The 13,620-nt window shown below is 45.2% G+C and overlaps 1 protein-coding gene across 3 annotated transcripts in view; it reads left to right on the top strand.

The window, feature by feature from the left end:
- LOC110521303 (dual specificity protein phosphatase 8) overlaps positions 1-13,089 on the top strand; it is a 106,846-nt gene extending 93,757 nt beyond the window's left edge. For all 3 annotated transcript variants that reach the window (XM_036968449.1, XM_036968450.1, XM_021598775.2), the window contains 4 exons: positions 6,803-6,963; positions 7,107-7,266; positions 8,474-8,597; positions 8,981-13,089. In XM_036968449.1, the coding sequence (XP_036824344.1) occupies positions 6,803-6,963; positions 7,107-7,266; positions 8,474-8,597; positions 8,981-10,196 (1,661 nt within the window). In that variant the 3' untranslated portion in view covers positions 10,197-13,089. The remainder of the gene's footprint in view (positions 1-6,802; positions 6,964-7,106; positions 7,267-8,473; positions 8,598-8,980) is intronic.
- Positions 13,090-13,620: the final 531 nt, after the last annotated feature.

The raw sequence follows: 13,620 nt of genomic DNA, 5'->3' as shown, positions 1-13,620 counted from the left end.
GCATTTGTCCCCTCTGGTTGCCTGCGATGGCCCTTTCCATACCCCAACAACACAGCCTGGAGCCCAGTCCATGAGCAAGCCGCATCGCACTGCTCCTACCACCAGGTGGTGCCAGGATCTGTCCCTCCATCAGCTTCTTTGCCTGGAGTGGGATCAATCACAAAGGAGAGAGGAAAAAACACATAATAAATGGCAATAATACATTTTCAAGGTTCAGGATCAGGGTCAGGAGACACCCATTCTCATACCCCAGCAACAACATGGAGCCCAGTCACCAAGCGTGCCACCTGTCACTTCTATCACCTCTTCTCCACTTTTCTGAACCTCAATCAACCTTTTGTGATTTGGGGATGGGCACGGGTGGAGGCCACAAGAATGGTCTGAAGAGACAGTAGGTTTGGGGTGTTTTCAGGGAAAGTGATGTTGCTTAAAAAGGAAACTGTGTTGGGGGAGCTTGAGAGGAAGACTCTTGGTCTATTCTCAGAGGAACCAACCTCCCAACCTGCCCTCCCAGCACACCAACTTCTGTAATTCCTGCCTCCATTTTCTCACCTGCAACTTCCACCACATCAACAATAATGACTAACCCCTGCTCAGTACTCACTACACCAGAGCCACCCTTGGGTGCCTTTTGAGTATACTTGGTGGCAATCTCTGTAGAGAAAAGCCTCATCACAGAGATTACACTTTCTGTGGTTCCAGCAGCCCAAGGAGTGGCCCAGTCCCCTGCACACCACCTGCTCTCCACACTTCCTACATAACCTTGGTCGTATGAAGCCCTGGATCTCTCCCAACACCATTACCGAGGGCAGGTGTAAGCCCCCAAAACCTTATAGAGCTGCTCTTTGTTGGATTGAAATTCCCCAGCTGGAATTCCAGATGCCTTCAGCATCTCTTACCTTTTCAGGTGCACCTGTCACTTTACAATTTCTATTCAGCCAAAAGCATGTGTCTTCCCCACTCACTGTTTCTTTGAACATTCTGATGACCACCACCTTAGTAGTGGCCTCCTCTGACAATTTCTCCACAGTTTTTTTTTCATACCTGGTCTAGAACTCTTTCAACAGAGCTGCTGTCTGGAAACTCACATCGAACCTATTTGCTAAAGGCAACCGAAGAATGCAGTTTATAACACCTGGATTGAATTTTAGGGTATTTTGCAAGAACTTTCTGGAGAAGTCCAATCTGAACAAATCCAGTGGATTCCCATCTTTAAGTTTCAAGAGAAACCGCACACTGTGGTGCTTCCTCATGCCTGGCTTGGAGTCTGACATGATGCAGGCCCACTATGAATAACCAAATGTCTTAGAAGGTACAACGAGCTGAAAAGGGATTAGGCTATATTAGGCTAAAAGGCTAGTAGGCTATGGCTAGCAGGATGAGGAGGCTAGCAGGCCGAGGCTCGCCATCTTGTAAGCTATCAACAAACTCAACTCAAGCAAACCAGCAAAACTAGCCGGCCAGCAGGCTAAATCTAAAACAGATAATAGCTGACAAACAATGAACTAGAGTGAGGATACAGGAGAGCTAAGAAGAGAGAAGGCTAGTAGGTGAGCAACCCAGCAGTTAAGCTAGACAGCAATTAGCAAGCTAGCAGGCTAGAAAACTAACAAACATTACAACTAACAGCTGCCAACACTTAGATACCTTGACAAGAAAGCTAAAGCTGGCTAGGCAAAAAGGAGAACAGGAAGAAATTGTTGACGCAGAGAGAGAACAGTAAGCTAACACAAGCTGAGGGGCAAGTTAGCCAACTGCTAGCAGGCTAGACTAACCAGAAAGCTAGTTAGCAAGATAGCCGGCCAAAAAGCCACCCCAGCTAAAAGGTAACAAACAATTTGCTATACCGGGCCACCCTACACAACCATAAGCAACTAGAGCCAAAAACTAAGAAAGCTACCACAAGTTAACAAGAACTAAACATACTAACAAAAGTAAAGACATAAGGAAAAGCAAAGACCCAGAGTTCCCCTGCCACGCCTGGACTCTCTCCTCCAACAGCCTGGTTTCAAAAAGACAAGAATCAATAACACAAAAGTCAATCTGAAGAATATATATATATATATATATATATATAGGACATTTATTCTCATGGCTGGCCAATAACATCTAGCTGAAAGCCAAGTCCCTAATAAGCCACACCTCCTAAAAATAACCTAAGGATTATACAAAAAAAAGACCCAGCTGCTAGGTCAACATAGCATGAAAGTAAAAAATACCAAATTGATGGTTAAATTAACCTATGTTTGGTTAATCCCAACAACCCAACATGTTGGGTTATTCACGCAACCTAACTGGCTGGGTCAAAATAACGTGCTCTGTCCACTGTCTGTTTTTAGCCCATCGTTTTTTAGAGTTTGGGTGTATCCCAAATGGCACCCTATTCCCTATGTAGTGCATTACTTTTGACCAGAACCCGATGGGCCCTGATCAATAGTAGTGCACTACATAGTGAATAGGGTGCCATTTTGGGATGCAGGCCTGGTGTCTGACTGTGTTTGGTCATAAGACTAAAGGTGATCTCAGCGCTTACAGACAGTTGACTTTCTGATGTCATCTCATCAGACAGCTGGGCCTCAGTATGTGACAGGGTATTTTCAGTGATGTGTTTGGATTGAAATGGAGAGATGTGTCATCCGGTGGTTTTGGGGGATGTGAGTGCATGTCTCTCTGGGTACTTTCTGAGTGTGAGTGTATGTGCGTGTGTGTGTGTGTGTATGAGGGCACAATATATTTGCGTGCTCTTGAGGGGGTTTTTTCCATAGTGACAGCACCCCGGGGACAATAGAAACAACGGTCAACCACATCATCCCACGTTTGTTGCCATAGCAACATGACCTCTGAAGGCCAGATGACCAGCGACGATGACGGGGAGATTGTGTGTTATCAGTGGTGACTAAGAACACAGCACAGGACCACTATAAACGTTTGGACATCCCAGTGGTGTGTGTGATGATGGGTGTTGACTCAATATTACTGAAACGTTATAGGCCTCAATAGACCCCATGCAGGCACACAATCCTGACTCCTCATCTCTGCTCTCTGTACCCGAGGAGAGGAAGGGAGTTTGTCAGAATATCCCATGCTGACCCTGTCCTCTCAACAACTCTCCTGTAATGAAAAGTGACATGTAACTTAAGTGAAGTGTTTTTTTCCTGTTTATGTGGCGTTGTATTGTGTGAATAAAGACCTTTACATGTGGAGGAAGGGTTTTGAATGAGGAATATGGCATAGACTCCTGCTGAAACAAAGTGTGCTAATTGAGGAAAGAGGGACTCCCTTAGTAATAACAAGAGCCACTCTTTCTGTCTCTCTCGTTCACTCTCTTTCTTCATTTATTTATTTATCTTTCTCTCCCTGTCTGCTGCATGTGGAGAGGTGATGCCATCTTTCTGCCAGTTGCCATTAATAGCTGGATACAGGCAGGTCCTCCTCTCCTCTCTCCTCTCTTCTCTTCTCCTCTCTCCTCCTCTCCTCCTTTCCTCTCTCCTCCTCTGCTCTCTGGTCTTAAAGGGACAGGCACCAGATATAGCCGTCTGTCTGTCTGCCTTTCTGTCTATCTGTCTTTCTTTCTGTCTATCGGTCAGAATACCCTCTGCTCTCGCTGACTCCACCACGACCCATATTCAGCCCAGCAGAATTTGCTCTGGGTTCAGACCCATACCCACTGTAGGTTAAACTGAGGTTACAGGGCCAGTTATATATTGCTAGCAACTGAGGTTTCAGGGCCAGATATAAAACTAGCTTTTCAACCACTCCACAAATGTGTTATTCACAAACTATAGTTTTGGCAAGTTTGGCATGACACAAGTCATTTCTCCAACAATTGTTTACAGACAGATTATTTCACTTATAATTCACTGTATCACAATTCCAGTGGGTCAGAAGTTAACATACACTAAGTTGACTGTGCCTTTAAACAGCTTGGAAAATTCCAGAAAGTCATGGCTTTAGAAGCTTCTGATAGGCTTATTGACATCATTTGAGTCAATTGGAGGTGTACCTGTGGATGTATTTCAAGGCCTACCTTCAAACTCACAGCCTCTTTGCTTGACATCATGGGAAAATCTAAATAAATTAATTCTAGATCTCCACAAGTCTGGTTCATCCTTGGGAGCAATTTAGAAATGCCGGAAGGTACCACGTTCATCTGTACAAAAAATAGTACGCAAGTATAAACACCATGCGACCACTCAGCCGTCATGCCGCTCATGAAGGAGACGCGTTCTGTCTCCTAGAGATGAACGCACTTTGGTGCAAAAAGTGCAAATCAATTCCAGAACAACAACAAAGTACCTTGTGAAGATGCTGGAGGAAACAGGTACAAAAGTATCTATATCCACAGTAAAACGAGTCCTATATCGACATAACCTGAAAGGCCGCTCAGCAAGGAAGAAGCCACTGCTCCAAAGCCGCCATAACAAAGCCAGACTACGGTTTGCAACTGCACATGGTGACAGAGATCATACTTTGTGGATAAATGTCCTCTGGTCTGATGAAACAAAAATAGAACTGTTTGACCATTGTTATGTTTGGAGGAAAAAGGGGCATCATGTTTTCGGGGTGCTTTGCTGCAGGAGGGACTGATGCACTTCACAAAATAGATGACATCACGAGAAAGGAAAATAATGTGGATATATTGAAGCAACATCTCAAGACATCAGTCAGGAAGTTCAAGCTTGGTCGCAAATGTGTCTTCCAAATGGACAATGACCACAAGCATACTTCCAAAGTTGTGGCAAAATGTCTTAAGGAAAACAAAGTCAAGGTATTGGAGTGGCCATTACAAAGCCCTGACCTCAATCCTATAGAAAATTTGTGGGCAGAACTGAAAAAGCGTGTGCAAGCAAGGAGTTCTACAAACCTGACTCCGTTACACCAGCTCTGTCAGGAGGAATGGGCCAAAATTCACCCAACTTATTGTGGGAAGCTTGTGGAAGGCTACCCAAAATGTTTGACCCAAGTTAAACAATTTAAAGGCAATGCTACCAAATACTAATTGAGTGTATGTAAACTTCTGACCCACTGGGAATGTGATGATAGAAATAAAAGCTGAAATAAATAATTCTCTCTACTATTATTCTGACATTTCACATTCTTAAAATAATGTGGTGATCCTCACTGACCTAAGACAGGGACTTTTTACTAGGATTAAATGTCAGGAATTGTGAAAAACTGAGTTTAAATGTATTTGGCTAAGGTGTATGTAAACTTCTGAATTCAACTGTATATATTACTAGAAACTGAACTTACAAGACCAGTTATATATTACTAGAAACTGAGGTTACAGGGCCAGTTATATATTACTAGAAACTGAGGTTACAGGCCCAGTTATATATTACTAGAAACTGAGGTTACAGGGCCAGTTATATATTACTAGCAAAGTGCTTACTTACAGCTTTGTGTGTGTGGAGTTAAAGGGTGTTGTGTTGTAGCCTGGTGTGTGTTACACCTTTAGGCTATGTCATGTCCTGTGTGTGCTAGTTTAGCAGGGTGATGTCATGTCTTTGGGTGTGTGCGTGCGTGTGTGTGTTTGGCAGTAGCCCAGATAGGGTCAGACAGGACTGAACCTAGATTAGGTTCTAATCCTTCTGCTGGGGCTCAGGGTTTCCTTGAAGCACTCCTTCTTCCCTGCCTCATTCCTTTTCATTCCTCCCTCACTCACCCCTTCCCTCACCTGGCGAGGTCATTTTCTCTCCCCTTCTCCTCCCATCCAGCTAGAAGTTAAACAACCGTGGTAATGCAGAGTAAGTGTGTGTTTTAGTCAGATTTTGAAAGGGAGTGTGAGCAAATGTGTATTATGTTTGTGTGCTGCTGTATGAATGTCTGTGGTTAGTGTATGTACTGCACGGTTGTGTGTGCGCTGCGCATCTGTGTTTTATTTTTTTTATTTAACCTTTATTTAACTAGACAAGTCAGTTAGCTGCGTTGCTCAGGATCAGAACGACAGAGTTTTACCTTGTCAGCTCAGGGATTTGATCTAGCAACCTTTTGTCTACTGGCCCAACACGCTAACCACTAGGATACTTGCCGCCCCAGGTGGTGGTGTGTGTGTACTGCACGGTTGTCAGTGGGATGTTACTGGGCCTCTGTGCTGGCCCTGCACCTGTGGCCTCTCTAATTCCCCAGCCCTGACGCAATGCTCTGTTACAGGACATGAGCTCATGAAGGAAACAGAGCCACACACACACACACACACACACACACACACACACACGCACACGCACACACACACACACGGTCTTTAACACACACACAGGCCAAAGTGGAGCCGTCTGCACTTAAAGGGCCAGCCACACACATTCCTCACCGCCCAGCAGCCAAACTATCTCCCAGAGTGCAGCAGAGAACGATTTCCTACTGAGCTGGGAGCAGAAACCTTAACCCACAATCTAGCTCCAACGGTTATGCATGTACACAGTTTGAAATGGTTCAGCCGTGTTGTTGAAACACAAGTCTGTAATGTAAGGGGATTCAGTGCACAGTCAGGGAGAGTAATAAAAAATAATAAAATAATAAAACATGAAAATACTTTTTCTTTCACTTAAAAAATGTGGAGCAAGTTATGCAGATCAGTAGGAAAAATAATATAATTTAATCCAGGCAGGAAAATTTGACAACTGTGCAATGGGTGTGTAGACTTCCACTTGACAACAGGGAAAATTTAACTTCAAGCAGTTTTCTGTGTTGGAGTTGTGAGTTCAGAATGTGTATGAGCAGTAGCTCCCAAACTTTTCGGGAATTGTATTTATTTGGAGTATAACGGACCTTTCCTCTCTGTCTCTCTCTTTTTCTCCTTTAGGGGGCTTTGCTGCATTCTCCTCCTGTTTCCCCGGGCTTTGTGAGAGCAAGCCAGCTCTGCCTATGAGCATATCCCAGCCCTGCCTGCCTGTAGCTAACGTAGGCCCCACACGCATCCTACCACACCTCTACCTGGGATCACAGAAAGACGTCCTCAACAAGGTGAGCCCGTAGCAGTCAAGGGGAAGTAGAACGTGAGAGGAAAGGAAGTACAGTGAAGCGTTAACTTTGATGTTGTTGTTCTCTGTTATTGCCTTTTCTAACAGTCCCCTTGTCTGCATGTGTCTCTCTCTGTCTGTCTGTAGGACCTGATGGTTCAGAATGGCATCACGTACGTGCTGAATGCCAGTAACACCTGTCCCAAGCCTGACTTCATCAGAGAGAGCCACTTCATGCGGATCCCTGTCAATGACAACTACTGTGAGAAGCTACTGCCCTGGTTGGAGAAAACCAATGAATTCATCGGTAAGTCATGATTGTGTGTCTTTGCATGTGCAGAGAATATAATATATACCATTTAGAAGACGCTTTTATCCAAAACGACTTACAGTCATGCTTAAATGTATAGGTGGTCCCAGGAATCGAACCCCCTTTCTGGCAGTGCAAGCGCCATGCTCTACCAACTGAGCTACAGGGGACCACATATATGCACGTATATGCAGAATATGCATTAGTAGTAGTAACCTGAGCAGGAGTGGTGTATGTCAGTGTATTTGGGCTCCTGAGTGGCTCAGCGGTCTAAGGCACTGCATCTCAGTGCTAGAGGCATCACTAAAGACCCTGGTTTGATTCCAGGCTGTATCACAACCGATTAGGAGTCGCGTAGGGTGGCGCACAATTGGCCCAGCGTCGTCCTGGTTAGAGTTTGGCCGGGGTAGGCCGTTATTGTAAATAAGAATTTGTTCTTAACTGACTGGCCTGGATAATTAAAGATGAAATAATAGATTGTCATACAGCATAGTGAAACAGACCTCATATTCAGTATATCACAATATTGTAATGTATCACCCTCCTTGTTTTCACAAGTGGTACACTCCCAAAGCGAGGTTAATCGTGATGACGACGACCCCCTGTGTTGAAGAGGTGGTTGGTCTTCTAGGGGTGTTCCATAGACGGGTTGGTTGTTTAGCAACAAAGCCGATGCGTGCAGAACTATGGTTCAAACAGACGGCTTGGCTTAGATCGCTGCTAACATGGCAACTGTATTTAGTCTCCAACATTTGTTGAAAACATAAATAGTTGCACAATGAGCACTTGTCTCTCTAATACACAGTTTTTGGTTAGCTTGCTAGCTAGCAAATTTGAGCCATATTAGCATAGATGTGTCAGTCAGTCATAACACCTCAAAATAAGACATGGTATCAAGAACACAATCAAACGAGCTGAAACGAGACACTTACGTTTCACCACATGCCAGTTTCTTGTCATTGTTGCCAGCTATCTGGCCGTCCAGAACCGTAACACACAGCCTTCTGCCCCATTGAAGCGTGTGCATCATTTTCGTGACGTTGTCAGCTAACCCATCTATTCTCCCGGGAGACTCTCTATTCTAACTAATCAAATTCGATGGGTGTTTCATTCTCCCAGAAGACTCTCTGTTCTAACTAATCCTGTTCCTGGGTTTTGTGTACAGCCGTGTGTGTTCACACGTGTTTGTTCCCCCCTCCCACAGACAAATCCAAGGTGTCAAACTGCAGAGTCATTGTGCACTGCCTGGCTGGAATCTCACGCTCGGCAACCATCGCCATTGCATACATCATGAAGACAATGGGCCTGTCATCGGATGATGCCTACAGGTACACTCTCTACCCGACGCTCTCCGCCAGCTGAGCTTAAGTTGCAGCATCTTTAAAAAGTGGACTCAGTGTTTGAGGAAATGCTAGACGCTCATCTGTACCCCCCAGTCTTGAGAAATGCCATTCTTCTGGTTGCCAGAGGAACTAGTGTACAGGTCTGGAGATCATTGCATAGGATCATCTTTTGTATGGCAGTTAGTTCACACCAGTTCATTCGGGGGTAACCTGCTACTTAAATGCACGCAGCCCAACGATGAATATTAGGTTTAAACAGGAAGTAACTTAGAAGAACTTTACAAAGTATTTCTTTTGTTTTACTTTGCATCTGGAGCCCCAACTCTAACTGGAACTAACATTGTGCCCTCTTATTTCCTCTTGACCAGGTTTGTGAAGGACCGACGGCCTTCAATATCGCCCAACTTCAACTTCCTGGGGCAGCTCCTGGAGTTTGAGAAGGGGCTGCGGCTCCTCCAGGCGCTGTCAGACGACAAGACCTCAGAGGGCAAAGGTCAATCCCAGGGCTCAGATGTCAACGGGTTCAGCTCAGGGTCAGAAGTCAATGGTCACCATGACTCTTCATCAATAGAGCCCCAGGCCCCACCAGAACCGAAGCTCCCCTCGCCGACTTCTCTCCAGCAGGGCTTCAACGGCCTCCACCTGTCGGCCGAGCGCATCCTGGACACTAACCGGCTGAAGCGATCCTTCTCCCTGGACATCAAGTCTGTCTACTCCCCCAGCAGCCCCCACTGCCTGCGCCTGGCAGCGCCCACACACTCCGAAGACGTGCCCAAGCTATGTAAGCTGGACAGTCCCCCTGTCAATGGTGTCTGCCCTCAGTTCTCCCCTGTCCCAGACAGCCCCAGCTCGGCTGAGTCGCCCTTCCCTTCCCCGGGGTGCGGCGGCAGCATCGGAGGTCTCGACGTTGGGGGTCCCAGTGAGGGGGGCGTTCGTTATGGAGGTCCATCATCGTCCAGGCCCAGGAGGAAAGCCAAGCACAGCCCTGGATCTGGATCCACAACCAGTTCCCCGGTACACCCCCAGTCCCTGAGTCTGACTCTGGGACGCTCCCTGCCCGTTCACAAGAGCCCCAGCCTAGACGAGAGCCTGAAGGGCTCCATGCTTCTCTCTCTGCCCCCCAAAGAGTCCGGAACCATGTGGACCAAACACAGAGACACAGTCCAGGCCACCACCCCAGTCACACCTGTCACCCCCACTGCCGACGCCCCCTGGTACTTCGGGGCTGAAGAGGTAGGGGAAGGAGGGATGGAACTTGGAGGAGATGGAGGAGGAGGGGTGGAAGTGCGATTCGGAAGCAGCTCTGCATACGTGGCGTTCGGTTGTAGCGAGGGGGTGCGGCTACGGGAGAAAGTGCAGCGGGACAAAAGGGCATCATCGTCATCAGCGCCATTACAGAGGGACTCCTCAACGACCGTCGCCAACGGGACGGCCTCCAACAGCACCGAGAAGCAGTTCAAGCGGCGCAGCTGTCAGATGGAGTTTGAGGAGGGCATCTCAGATACGCGTTCCCGGGAGGAGCTGGAGAAGATGGGGAAGCAGTCCAGCTTCTCTGGCAGCATGGAGATCATCGAGGTGTCCTGACTAACCGCACTCCTGACCACAACCGGCCCACCCAGGGAGGAGGAGAAACGGACCTGAAGGAGGAGGGAGGACAGCGGGGGGAAATTTACGCTCCCCAAACAGACCGTGTTAAAGACTCGAACTCTGAGAAGACAGAAACACCAGAGAGATTCCGGGAGTCCCTTATCTAGCTAGTGTTCCTGGACTAGACATGGGGTTCAGCAGGCTGTTGATTTCCTAGGTTACATTTACAGTTCTACCAACCAAAGCTCTGAAGAGAACAACTACGGGAAAAGACGGAGACTATAGGTCACTGACACTGAACTATGAACTGTGAACTATTTCCTCTGTGTGGTGTCAGTTCAAGAAGAACAGATCCATGGGCAAATCTCAAACACCCTATCACCCATATAGTGCACTACTTTTGACCAAAAGTCGGCAAAAGTATAGTGCTATTTTCATAATTGGGTGTCATTTGAGACATAGCCAAGTGCTTTCCTCCCAAAGACTTCAATCCCCAGCATGCCTCAGTCTGCCCCTCCCTTCATTTCAAAGACTTCAGCCCCAGAGAACCACAACCCCCAGCATGTCTCAGTCTGCCCCTCCTTTCATTACAAAGACTTAGAAAGAGCTCTGTACCCCAGAAATGCACCACAGCACAATGCAGAGAGAGACTATTCAGACTGTCCTAAGAGACTATACCGGTGGTACTGCATCAAAACAATGACGAATCCTCCATGTTGGCGTGTCAGCCCAACATGGTTTACAAAGACTTTGCAGTTTAAGAGGACTCACAGTGACTGATAAAGACTGGCATTGTATTTTCCCGCAATACTCGTCTGCTTCCTTGTTTCCAGTGTTTAACAGTGTGACGTGACTGTTGGGGCGGTGGGGAGGAGAGGAGTTAGGTCTAAGTTATGCCCTCTCTGTAGTGGAGTTCAGTACTCGCATGTCTCACTCCACACCCCCCAAGTATACTCCACCCCAGCCTCTCAGAGCATGCTCCAGGGTGGCTGGCGACAGACAGACAAATACTATATATACTATATGAATATATATATAGCGATTTTAATGGACTTTTAATCAACAACAAAAAATCTCAGTTCTGGTTGTAATTTATTTGATCGGTTCATTCTGGTAATGAGAAATAATAGAATGTTTTGTGGACTTTTTCCTTTCCTTTGTTAATCTCAGTTTTTGTTGTATGGTATTTATGAAACACATACAACCACACACTCATGCACACAAAACTACAAGCAAGCAATATGTGCTGTTCCTTGTTTGGAGGAAGAGTGATGTATTTTGGGTTTCATCTGACGTTGAAATGCACTTTTCTGTTACTCTTCAAAAACAAGTATCCCATCCACATCCTAAGAGGGTACCAACACCCTCTAAGCTAGGGGTGGGAAAACTACAGCTCATTCAATCCGGCCCATGGGAGGTTTCAGTAAAAACAACTAACAAAATGGGGGCTAAATTACTATTTGGGGTTTAAAAACGACTCTAGGCCACACTTAAATGTCTAAAACTAGATAGAATGTTTTGTAGAAATTATAATACACCTGTATATTTTCAAATAACTGCCCTTTTTCTGGCCCCGAAATTGATTTTAACAAACAAATCAGTTCCCAAATCTTCTGTGTTACCCTCAGTTGAATTTCTAAATCCTGATGTGGCCTTCGAGCCAAAATGTTTGCTCACCCCTGCTCTTACCTCTGGTGACATCACCAGATGTGTGGTATGGTGAAGAACAGTCCCTATGAGCATGAAAACTTTGAATTTACATTGACAAGATGTTGAAAATACATATTTGTGGTTGAAAATACATAAAAAATAGGTGTTTTCATCATCTTATGTTCACTCAGTTGAGTGTAATTAAGATGTTATTTATTGTGATTGGGGGCTCTTACAGTTAGTGCATCTCCTGGGAGACGGTTAATGTGTGTGAGCGAGAATGAAGAACTTTATTCAACCCAGTACTAAAGAGCAGAATTATTGTAGGAAGGACTGTTGATTTCTCCAGGGCTCATGACAACAACTACCGGTATATGCAAGTAGATCCACACAGTTGACAATGTTAGAGACATCCACCTAACACACTGCTAAACTCACTCTTTTGGCTAGTTTCCAAATATACACACACGCACATACAGAACTAAACTGTGTTGGGATATGAGAGAAGCCCATAGCTGAAACAAATCCCCTCCACACATACACACACACAGACATAAACACACAGACACATATAGTCACACACAAAGATATATCACCACCTTTTGTTTGTTCTCAGGGGATCGTTCAGTGAGCCAAGCCTGGTGCAGGGTACACAATTGCTTGCACATCAGCACAATGCATGTCACTCCCTCACTATCTCTATCAGTCTGTCGCTCTCACTCTCTTATTTTCCAAAGGTTTGATAAAAACAAAACGGAAGGGATGAAACTAGAACGTGATTCAGAAGTGAATAAATTAATGCTATTGCTCTGCTGGTGCGAGATTGTCTATTTATTTATGATGTACCTATGTGTGTTTTTTTCTTTTCCTTTGGTTAGCTTTTCTCTATTGTGACCTTTGACCTATACCTTTGTGCTGCTGTAAGGTCAGACCTGGATTTCCTGTGTTCAGTTCTCTGAGGCTTTCCTTCTAGTCTCTTTATTTTTAAAAGATGTTATAATTAATTTTAAAACATGTTAAGAGAAGATGCAGGCTGTCCCGATTGCTATAATTGTTGGTTTTGATGTATTATTATTATTATTATTATTGATGTTATGTTGTGTAAATAGCAAGGTATCTAAGAATATTGATGAATTTAGGTACATTTTTTAAAATAAAATCCTGATACCTTAGGCTGCTTGACGCAAAATACCTCAGGTTTTTCCTTCCTTGTACATGTTTTGTGAAAATGAGACAAAAATACAAAAATAACAAAATATGAACTGTTCTCTGTCTCTGTTTTGGTTTTAGGTGAGTCCGTCTTGGGCTGGTGGTCCACATGGGATAATTGCAGGACAAAACAGCCATACAGGCTGGCATATGGATAAAATCCAAGCCATACTGTCACGCCCTGACCATAGAGAGCTTTTTATTCTCTATGTTGGTTAGGTCGAGGTGTGGCTAGGGTGGGTCATCTAGGTGATTTATATTTCTATGTTGGCCTGGTATGGTTCCCAATCAGAGGCAGCTGTTTATCGTTGTCTCTGATTGGGGATCATATTTAGGCAGTCATTACCCCTTTGTGTTTTGTGGGATCTTGTCTTTGTATAGTTGCCTGTGAGCACTATAGCAGCTTCACGTTTCGTTTGTTCGTTTATTGTTTTGTTTTGCTGTGAGTTTCACAGAGTAATAAAAAGATGTGGAACCCAGATCACGCTGCGCTTTGTCCAGTTATTATAACAATTGTGACAGAAGATCCCACCAACAACGGACCAAGCAGCGTGCCCAGGAG

This window comes from Oncorhynchus mykiss, chromosome 30 (assembly GCF_013265735.2).
Source record: "Oncorhynchus mykiss isolate Arlee chromosome 30, USDA_OmykA_1.1, whole genome shotgun sequence".
Taxonomy (NCBI): Eukaryota; Metazoa; Chordata; class Actinopteri; order Salmoniformes; family Salmonidae; genus Oncorhynchus; species Oncorhynchus mykiss.
Note: the sequence above shows the minus strand (reverse complement) of the source record. Positions and strands in the feature narration are given on the sequence as shown.